General features: G+C 51.3%; 1 protein-coding gene across 5 annotated transcripts; it reads left to right on the plus strand.

Annotated features, from left to right (window-relative positions):
• Positions 1–5,947: 5,947 nt before the first annotated feature.
• On the plus strand, positions 5,948–9,778 carry UBXN1 (UBX domain protein 1). Of its 5 annotated transcripts, none has more exons than XM_021710220.1 (9): positions 5,948–6,194; positions 6,316–6,369; positions 6,459–6,565; positions 6,650–6,719; positions 7,258–7,449; positions 8,461–8,512; positions 8,646–8,762; positions 9,277–9,469; positions 9,639–9,776. In XM_021710220.1, exons 1-9 carry the CDS (start codon positions 6,136–6,138, stop codon positions 9,686–9,688), a joined length of 894 nt encoding a protein of 297 aa, XP_021565895.1. In that variant the 5' UTR covers positions 5,948–6,135; the 3' UTR covers positions 9,689–9,776. The 5 variants fall into 5 exon arrangements, with proteins under 5 accessions (XP_021565895.1, XP_021565896.1, XP_021565894.1 ...); XM_021710221.1 differs by having other exon boundaries at positions 9,282–9,469; XM_021710218.1 differs by having other exon boundaries at positions 5,981–6,021; positions 6,107–6,194; positions 9,277–9,778.
• Positions 9,779–10,538: the final 760 nt, after the last annotated feature.

Here is a 10,538-nt window from a genome sequence, read left to right on the forward strand (position 1 = left end):
GTGCTACCACGCCCAGCTGATTTTTTGATTTATTGTAGAGATGAGGTCTCGCCAAGTTGCCCGGGCGGGTCTCGAACCCCCGGGCTCAGGCAATTCACTCACCTCGGCCTCCCAAATGTGGGATTACAGGCTGAGCCACCGAGCCCGGCTCCGATCTCATTATTATTATTATTATTATTATTATTGAGTTGGAGTCTCACTCTGTCACCCAGGCTGGAGGGCGATGGCACACTCCGGGCCACTGCAGCCTTAACCTGCTGGGCTCCAGTGATCCTTCCGCCTCAGCCTTCCAAGTAGCTGGAACTACAAGCATGCGTCACCATGCCTGGCTAATTTTTTTTTTTTTTTGGGTTGGAGTCTCACTCTGTCACCCAGACTGGAGTGCAGTAGCCGCTCCCGGCCACCACAGCCTCGACCTGCTGGGCTCCGGCAATCCTTCCGCCTCAGCCTTCCAAGTAGCCGGAACTACAGGCATGTGCTACCATGCCTGGCTGATTTTTTGATTTATTGTAGAGATGAGGTCTCACTGCCCAGGCGGGTCTCGAACCCGCGGGCTCAGGCAATTCATTCACCTCAGCCTCCCAAAGACATGGGTAATTTTTTTGATTTATTGTAGAGATGAGGTCTCGCCAAGTTGCTCAGGTGGGTCTCAAACCTGCGGGCTCAAGCAATTCACTCACCTTGGCCTCCCAAAGCGCGGGATTACAGGCTGAGCCACTGAACCCGGCTGGATCTCATTATTAAAGATATGCTTTGGTGGCAGGGCAGGTAGCTCACATGTGTAATCCTAGCACTTTGGGAGGCAGAGGTGAAAGGATTATCTGCACTCCAGCCTGGAGGAGAGAGTGAGACTCCGACTCCAAAAACAAATAAATAAACAATCAAATACATAAATAAAATAAAGACATGCTTTTATTAAAGACATTTGCACTTAATCTTCACCACAATCAGGCCAGGAGCAGTTGTTCACATCTGTAATCCCAGCACTTTTGGAGGCTGAGGCATGAGGATTGCCTGAGTCCAATAGTTTGAGACCAGCCTTGGGAAACATCAAGAGACTGTCTCTGCACAAAATCCAAACACTAGCCAGGCACGGAGATGCAAGTCTGTAGTCCTGGATACTTGGGAGGCTGAGGCAGAAGGATCACCCGGGCCCAGGAGATCAAGGCTGCTATGTGAGCCATGATGATGCTACTGCACCATTCCAGTCTGAGCAACAGAGTTTGACTCAAAAAAAAAAGAAGAAAAAGGGAAACTAGAAAGGAAGGTGAGCACACCAAAGTCCCAGCTCTCGGTGACTCCAGGCGTAGAACACTTCATGGGGTTGGCAGTCAGCTGTTTGATGAGTCTAAAAGGTCTCATAAAGCAAGAATTGAAAATGGCCCTTCGGAGTGTGTGGAGACAGAGCCCTGGATGCCATGGTGGTCTCACAGGAGTAGTGGCGCAGAAGCCAGGATGGAGCAGCTGGAAGGATGAGCAGCATGGGTGAATTCTTTGGATGCTTAGAGCAAGAAGTTAAGAGTAGAGGAGGATGTGGGGGGAAGGAGGGTGACCACATCTTATAGGTATGCATAGTGGATGCTGTGGCACACCCTTCCTTGAGGAGTGAGTACCCTGGGCTGGTTCAGACCCGATTGGGCATGCCTAGATCAATGCGCATAACCTTTGGTTACCTTTAGTTCACCCTTAGTTCATTATAACCTTAAAAACTCTACCCTTTTCGCATTTAATCCCACACTCTGCCCTATGTAAAATGTCTTTTACAATCTGTAGAGACTCTGGAGCGGCCAGCTTGATGACTACCCCTACGAAGAGCAGTGTCGCTTCATCAGCAGTCACCCTCTGGGCAGAGCTGACCATAGCCACTGCCATCAGTCCTTCTCCTCTACCCCTAAGAGGCTCTGGGACGCCCAGGAAGCAAATGCAGGGGAGATGCGGACAGAAGGTGCCTCACAGTGGTGCCCTTGGAGAAGCTGGCCTGACTCTGGACACACTGCCCACTTGAAGCAACATCTCTCTGTAATCCCAGCACTTTGGGAGGCCAACGTGAGTGGACTGCCCGAGCCCATGGGTTCGAGACCAGCCCGGGCAACTTGGCGAGACCTCATCTCTACAATAAAATAAAAAATAGCCAGGTGTGGTAGCGCGTGCCTATAGTTGTGGCTACTCGGAAGGCTGAGGCAGAGGATCGCTGGAGCCCAGTAGGTCGACTGTGAGCTTGCACTCCAGCCTGGGCGACGGAATGAGACTCAAACAAACAAACAAACAAAAAGCAGCATCTCTGAGGCGGCTCCTGAGGCTTGAATGTCTGTGCCCCCATGCTGGCTATTGACAGGGGCCCTCTATGTAGAGAGAACTTCAAGTTGGAGACCTCCGGCTGGTCACTCCCATCCCCAGTGCCCTCAGTGGCCAAGACCTTAACTCAGTGGGTATGACGCTTCACAGAGACAAGAGGCTGGGGCGCAGGCCTCTTGCCCACACCACTGGCACCAGGAGGGGTTCTTTCTGTCTCTTGCCCTGCAGGAGTCATTTTGTGTCCAGGCGTGGTGGTTCATGCCTATAATCCCAGCACTTTGGAAGGTCAAGGTGAGAGAATTGCCTGAGCCCACGAGTTCGAGACCAGCCTGGGCAATTTGGCGAGACCTCGTCTCTACAATAAATCAAAAAATAGCTGGGTGTGGTGGCATGTGCCTGTAGTTTCAGCTACTTGGAAGGCTGAGGTGGAAGGATCGCCTGAGCCCAGCAGGTCGAGGCTATGGTGACCATAAGCATGCCACTGCCCTCCAGCCTGGGTGACAGAGTAAGACTCCAACTAAAACAAAACAAAACAATACAATCTGTTGCGGTTTTTTTCCCTCTCCAGCTGATGCTCCTGAACCATCCTCCCTACAGGTTCCTGAATAAAGCCCATATCTTGTCCATTTACTCTGGGTCATTTCTTCAGCCTTCCCTTCTGGGTATTCCGGACTCTGGTGCGTCAGGCCTAACCTGTTCAACTTTAAAGCCAGTGCTAGCCAGGTGCATTGGTTCATGCCTGTAATCTCAGCATTTTGGGAGGCAGAGCCGAGAAGATTGCCTGAGCTCAGGGGCTCAAGACCACCCTGAGCAACATGGCAAGATCTCATCTCTACAATAAATCAAAAAATCAGCCAGCCATGACGATACATGCCTGTGGTTCCAGCTACTTGGAAGGCTGAGGTGTAAGGATTGCCTGAGCCCAGCAGGTCGAGGCTGCTATGGCTGTGAGCATGCCAGTGCACTCCAGCTTGATAACAGAGCGAGACTCTAACTTAAAAAAAATAAAAATAAAGCCGGGCTCGGTGGCTCAGCCTGTAATCCCAGCACTTTGAGAGGCTGAGGTGAGTTGATTGCCTGAGCCCACAGGTTAGAGACCCACCTGGGCAACTTAGCGAGACTCATCTCTACAATAAATAAAAAATTAGCCAGGCACACTAGTACACGTCTATAGTTCCAGATACTTGTCAGGCTGAGGCGGAAGGATCACCGGAGCCCAGCAGGTCGAGGCTGCAGTGACCAGGAGCATGCCACTGCAGTCCAAACAAAAATAAAAATATCCCGGGTGCGGTTGCTCACACCTGTAGTCCCAGCACTTTGGAAGGCTGAGGCAAGAGGATTGCCTGAGCCCTAGGGGTTCAAGACCAGCCTGGGCAATTTGACAAGACCCCATCTCTACAATAAATAAAAATAGCTGAGCATGGTGGTGCACACCTATAGTTCCAGCTACTTAGAAGCCTGAAGTGGAAGGATTGCCTAAGCCCAGCAGATTGAAGTTGCAGTGGCTGTGGTGAGCATGTCACTGCACTCCAGCCTTGGGGACAGAGTGAGACTCCAACAAATAAATAAATTTAAAAAGTCAATACTTTTTACTCTACCATGGAGAGGCAACATAGCAAAGTGAACACATACTGCATGAAGTGAATCCTAGCTCTGATACTTAATTTTGTGACATTAGGAAAATGGTCTCATCTTTCCTTGTTTCCTGTAACAAATAATAGTATCTACATCATAGGCATCTTTGTGATGATTAAATATGAATCAATCATATAAAGGTCTGTAGTGCATATATTATATTTAGTAACTGTTCTCATAACTCTACCTCCTAATAAACAATTTTTTTTTTTTTTTGAGTTGGAGTCTCACTGTGTCGCCCAGACTGGAGTGCAATGGCCGCTCCCGGCCACCGCAGCCTCGACCTGCTGGGATCCGGAGATCCTTCCACCTCAGCCTTCCAAGTAGCCGGAATTACAGACATGTGCTACCACGCCCGGATGAGTTTTTGATTTATTGTAGAGATGAGGTCTCACTGCCCAGGCGGGTATCGAACCCGCAGGCTCAGGCAATCCACTCACCTCAGCCTCCCAAAGGCGCGGGATTACAGGCTGAGCCACCGAGCCCGGCTTAAACATTTTTTTTTTAAGTTGGAGTCTCACTCTGTCATCCAGACTGGAGTGCAGTGGCACACTCACTGCCACCCCAGCGTCGACCTGCTGGGCTCCAGCGACCCTTCCGCTTCAGCATTCCAAGTCGCCGGAACTACAGGCGTGTGCTACCATGCCCAGCTAATTAATTTATTGTAGAGATGAGGCCTCGCGAAGTTGCCCAGGCAGGTCTCGAACCCGCGGGCTCAGGCAATCCACTCACCTAGGCCTCCCAAAGTGCTGGGATTACAGGCTGAGCCGCCGAGCCTGGCCTATTTTTTAATTTAATTTAATTTAATTTAATTTTTTGAGTTGGAGTCTCACTCTGTCGCCCAGACTGGAGTGCAGTGGCCGCTCCCGGCCCTAATAAACATTTAATGAGAGCTTCGCTCTCAGGAATCTTAACAGCCAGGTAGTGGTGAAATGCAAGATAATCAACAATAGCTACATAGCAGAGGAATAAAGGCTTAATGGGGTAAACCCTGAAGTTGGAAGGCAGAGTGGGTGGTCAAAGCGGACTGGGGAGTCGGTTAACCATGCTGAGAGAAGAGACTGGACGTCGCAGGCAGAGACTGGTAGGTGCAAAGGCCAAGAGGTGGGTGAGGGCCGCTTTTGCAATATGCGCAGGTTACCCTCAAGTGGTGGGAAATGAAACTGCGCAATAACTACCAGCATTTCCAGCCGCTGTGTTCCCAGGCGCCTAAGAGAGGCGCAATTTTTGTCTCCACCTTATAGATGGGACAGTAATGGGGGAATGGCGGGTAGAGGGCAGGAGGAAGTCAAACCACCAGCGTTTAAGTTTTGTCCCAGATAACTAGAGTGTCATGGAGGCATTTTAAGCAGAGAGGTGATGACCGGATCAGATACTGTGTTTTACACAAGTCCCTTTGGCAGTCAGGCAGAGAAGACGGGTCAATTCTCTGGCGAGGATGAGTGGGTCAAAGAGCACGCACATTTCTTTTTTTCCTTTTTCTTTTCTTTTTTTGAGTTGGAGTCTCACTCCGTCGCCCAGACTGGAGTGCAGTGGCCGCTCCCGGCCACCGCAGCCTCGACCTGCTGGGCTCCGGCGAGCCTTCCGCCTCAGCCTTCCAAGGAGCCGGAACTCCAGGCGCGCGCTTCCACGCCCGGCTAATTTTTTGATGTATTGTAGAGATGAGGTCTCGCCAAGTTGCCCAGGCGGGTCTCGAACTTGTGGGCTCAGGCAATCCACTCACCTCAGCCTCCCAAGGCGCGGGATTACAGGCTGAGCCACCGAGCCCGGCTCTTCCTTCTAATTTCTAAGGAGGGTGGAGCAGTGTGAAGTTCTGGCAGCTGGCTTCATGCCGCCCACGAGTTTCAAGCAGCATTATTTTTCTTCCTCACCGCCGCCAGGCGCTGCAGCCTGGTGACTGGGCTCCTGGTGCGCGACTCGATAGCGCCGCCGTCCCCGCCCACGCAGAGTCCGGAAAGTAGAACTAGTCAGTACTTTTGGCTCTCCGCGGCACCCGTCCACGTCCGCCTCCACGTGACCCAAACAGACTCGGGCACTTCCGCTTCCCCTCGGCTTTCTTCTCGTCGGTGTCCCCGGCAGCTTCAGAGCCGGGTGAGCGAGCGAGCGCCCGGCCGGGGACGTCGGGGGCTGGACTGCCCCGAGCTGACCCTTCGCGCCCTCCTTCTCGCCACATCAGGTCCCCGCGGAAGCGGCAGTGGCGGCGCCATGGCGGAGCTGACGGCTCTGGAGAGTCTCATCGAGATGGGCTTCCCCAGGGGACGCGCGTAAGGGAGTCCCCCCGACCGCGGCCCACGGGAGTGGGGGGCTGCGGACTCGTCCGGGCTTTATCTTAGCCTGACCGTTACTGTGACTCGTGGTCGCTATTCACGATGTTTCTGCCCCCAGGGAGAAGGCTCTGGCCCTCACAGGGAACCAGGGCATCGAGGCTGCGATGGACTGGTGAGTGCTCAGACCGGCTGGCGGAGGGTTGGGGGCTGCTGAGGGGGGCCATCCTCAATGCTAACCTCCCTGCTGACTTCCCCTGCCAGGTTGATGGAGCACGAAGACGACCCCGATGTGGACGAGCCTCTAGAGACCCCCATTGGACATATGCTGGGACGGGAACCCACCTCCTCGGAGCAAGGCGGCCCTGAAGGTCCTGACTGGGGAACATGGAGTATTATTCAGGAGGGTCCGAGATGAATCTAACGGGATAATAATACCGATTGCTTATTTGTAGGACCTGGGTCTGTTGCTGGAGAAGGCAAACCCATTTTGAGTGAAGAGGAAAGACAGGAACAGACTAAGAGGTACAGTCAGGAACAATCCCACATCTCTGAGGGTCCTTCCTCTTCCATCTCTCAACAATACACGTCTTGTCAAAGAACCTTGACCTTTCCACATTTCCTCTGTTCTTTCTTGGCATTTTCCTTTTTTAAAATTTCTTTCTTTGATTTTGGGACACACGTTGGCTGATTTTGTTCTGAGTCCCTTGTAAATATACTCATGGCCGGGTGTGGTGGCTCACGCCTATAATCCCAGCACTTTGGGAGGCCAAGGTGAGAGGACTGCCTGAGCCCACGGGTTCCAGACCAGCCTGGGCAACTTGACAAGACCTCATTGCTACAAAAAAATTAGGCGGGTGTGGTGGCGCGTGCCTGTAGTTCCAGCTACCTGGAAAGCTGAGGCTGAACAACCACTGCACGTCGAGACTGCAGTGGTCATGAATGTGCCACTGCACTACAGCCTGGGTGACAGAGACTCCACCTCAAAATAAATATATAGTATATATACTCACCTTCCTACTCCATGTCTATTTATCTTGAGCTTTTTCTTTCTGTAATGCAGGATGTTGGAGCTGGTGGCCCAGAAGCAGCGGGAGCGTGAAGAGAGAGAGGAGCGGGAGGCATTGGAACGGGAAAAGCAGCGCAGGAGACAAGGGCAAGAATTGTCAGTTGCACGACAACGGCTACAGGAAGATGAGATGCGCCGGGCTGCTGAGGAGCGGAGGAGGGAAAAGGCTGAAGAGTTAGCAGCCAGGTCTGGGTGATCCAGATATTGAATAACAGATAAGAAAAAAACCAAGATTTAGCCGGGCATGATAGCTCACACCTGTAATCCCAGCACTTTGGGAGGCATAGGCAAGAGAATCTCCCAAATTCAGGGGTTTGAGGCCAGCCTGGGCAACTTGGCGGGACCTCATCTCTACAACAAATAAAAAAATTATCCGGGTGTGGTAGCGTGTGACTGTAGTTCCAGCTACTTAGAATGCTGAGGCAGAAGGATCACCCGAGCCCAGCAGGTTGAGGCTGCGGTGGCCATGAGTGTGCCACTACACTCCAGCCTGGGTGACAGAGTTAGACTGACTCAAAAAAAAAAAAAAAAAGCGCTGGGCACAGTGGCTCATGCCTGTATTCCCAGCACTTTGGGAGGCAGAGGAGAGAGGACTGCCTGAGCCAAGGGGTTTGAGACCAGCCTGGACAACTTGGTGAGACCTCGTCCCTACAATAAATAAGAAAACCAGGCTGGGCTCAGTGGCTCAGTCTGTAATCCCAGCACTTTGGGAGCCTGAGGTGAGGGGATTGCCTGAGCCCACGGGTTCGAGACCTGCCTGGGCAACTTGGCGAGACCTCATCTCCACTATAAAAAAAAAAAAAATAGCCAGACGTGGTAGCGCGTGCCTGTAGTTCCAGCTACTTGGAAGGCTGAGGAGGAAGGATTGCCAGAGCCCAGCAGGTCGAGGCTGCGGTGGCCGGGAGCGGCCATTGCACTCCAGTCTGGGTTACAGAGTGAGACTCCAACTCAAAAAAAAAAAAAAGAAAAAAAAATCAGCTGAGCATGGTGGCACATGCCTGTGGTTTCAGCTACATGGAAGACTGAGGCAGAATGATCGCCTGAGCCCAGCATGTTAACGCTGTGGTGACTGTAAGTGTGCCACTGCACTCCAGCCTGGGTGATAGAGTGAGACTACCACTCCCCCTCCCGCCAAAAAAAAGAAAGCAAGATTTGCTGTGTTGAGTTTGACCAACTTTCTTCTTGTCTGCATTCTAGACAAAGAGTTAGAGAAAAGATCGAGAGGGACAAAGCAGAGAGAGCCAAGAAGGTACGTGATTGGGGTATTGGAGTAGGTGGGTTAATAAACCCTCTTTTCCAGCTTCAGAGGGAAAGCATGGGCTTATGCCCTCTATTTCTCTTGAAAATGGGTAAGTGCTGATTGTTTTACTTTGCTGTTTTAGTATGGTGGTAGCGTGGGTTCTCGGCCATCCCCACCAGCACCAGAGCTAGGTCCTGTTCCCTCCTCTCCCAGCCAGGAGCCTCCCACCAAGAGGGAGTATGACCAGTGTCGCATACAGGTACTGATTTTGATTCCTGTCTTGCTCCTAGCACCCTTTTGTTGGCCTGTAAAGTGCTCAGCTCAGAGCTTTTTTCAGTTATGTTCCCTTTGCCAAATCTTTCCCTTCTTTGTAAATGACTTTTGAAATCCTATCTTCTCTACTCTTAGGAAAGGTATCAAATTTCACCTGCCAGTTTTATTTAAATCCATATCTCCCTCTTACTCAGCAATTACTCTTTTACTTGTTCATGTTTCCGTTTGATGTATTACACAGCTATTTGGTGATGTGGCATTTATCCAGATATTTTGTGTATCTTGTTCTTGTTTTAAGATGGTGAGAAAGCTGGGAGTCTCTCATCAACATTTAGTAAAACAGAGTACAAGTGGATGTTCATTCAGTGCTTTAAATAGTAGCCTTTCTGGTTCAATCTAAGAGGAAGGAGGGGCCAGCTTTAGCTCTTCTTCTTTTCCTTACTTGGGCACCTCACTAAGTTTTGATACTTACAATACTGGATTTCTCCCTTGCCCTCTAGGTCAGGCTGCCAGATGGGACCTCACTGACACAGACGTTTCGGGCCCGGGAACAGCTGGCAGCCGTGAGGCTCTATGTGGAGCTCCACTGTGGGGAGGAACCTGGAGGGGGCCAGGACCCTGTGCAGTTGCTCAGTGGCTTCCCCAGACGGGCCTTCTCAGAGGCTGACATGGAACGACCTCTGCAGGAGCTGGGTATGGCATGCAAGACCAGAAACCAGGACTGGGGTTGGGGGTGTGAGAGAATGCCTGGGAAAAGAAGGGATGCGAAGAGAAGACTTTGTGGAGATGGTTTGAGGCCAGGAATTTTGAGAGCAAAAAACAGGATTCCTTGTTGTTCAAACCTGTTTTCTTCCATCTTCAGGACTTGTGCCTTCTGCTGTCCTCATAGTGGCCAAGAAATGTCCCAGCTGAGAGGCCTTTATCCCATCTTCCCCCTCTGACCTCTTCATGTTTGATAAAGCACTGACATCTCCTTAATAAATAGATCCTGAGTTCTGTATATGCCTGACTTCTTTTTAATGGCTGGGAGGGACAAAACTAAGGACGGGAAAGAAGTTAAAGGGAAGGTATTTGGAGTAGACTGTCTTTCTCATACTCATATTTAGTTTTCAAAACAAGAGACTTCTTGCTGGAGAGGTTGAAGGGGAGAGGTGCTGGGAGAGTGGGGAGTACACAGGATGGTGCCTTTTACTCCTATGCATAAGAATGTATAATTATAAGCTAGGCGCAGTGGCTCAAGCCTGTAATTCCAGTACTTTGGGAAGTGGAGGTGAGTGGATTAGCTGAGCCCAGGGTTCGAGACCAACCTGGGCAACTTGGTGAGACCTCGTCTCTACAATAAATAAATAAATTAGCTGGGTACATTTACTCAAGCCTGTAACCCCAGCACTTTGGGAGGCTGAGGTGAGAGGACTGCCTGAGCCCAGGGTTCGAGACCAACCTGGGTGACTTGGTAAGATTTCATCTCTACAATAAATTAAAAAAAAAATTAAGCCAGGCTCAGTGGCTCAGCCTGTAATCCCGCGCCTTTGGGAGGCTGAGGTGAGTGGACTGCCTGAGCCCGCAGGTTCGAGACCCGCCTGGGCAGCGAGACCTCATCTCTACAGTAAATCAAAAAATCAGCCAGGCGTGGTAGCACGCACCTGTAATTCCCGCTACTCGGAAGGCTGAGGCGGAAGGATCGCCGGAGCCCAGCAGGTTGAGGCTGCAGTGGCCGGGAGCAGCCACTGCACTCCAGTCTGGGTGACAGAGTGAGACTCCA

The sequence above is a fragment of the Carlito syrichta genome, unplaced genomic scaffold, assembly GCF_000164805.1.
Source record: "Carlito syrichta isolate Samal-C Ts95f unplaced genomic scaffold, Tarsius_syrichta-2.0.1 Scaffold288315, whole genome shotgun sequence".
In the NCBI taxonomy this organism is placed as follows: domain Eukaryota; kingdom Metazoa; phylum Chordata; class Mammalia; order Primates; family Tarsiidae; genus Carlito; species Carlito syrichta.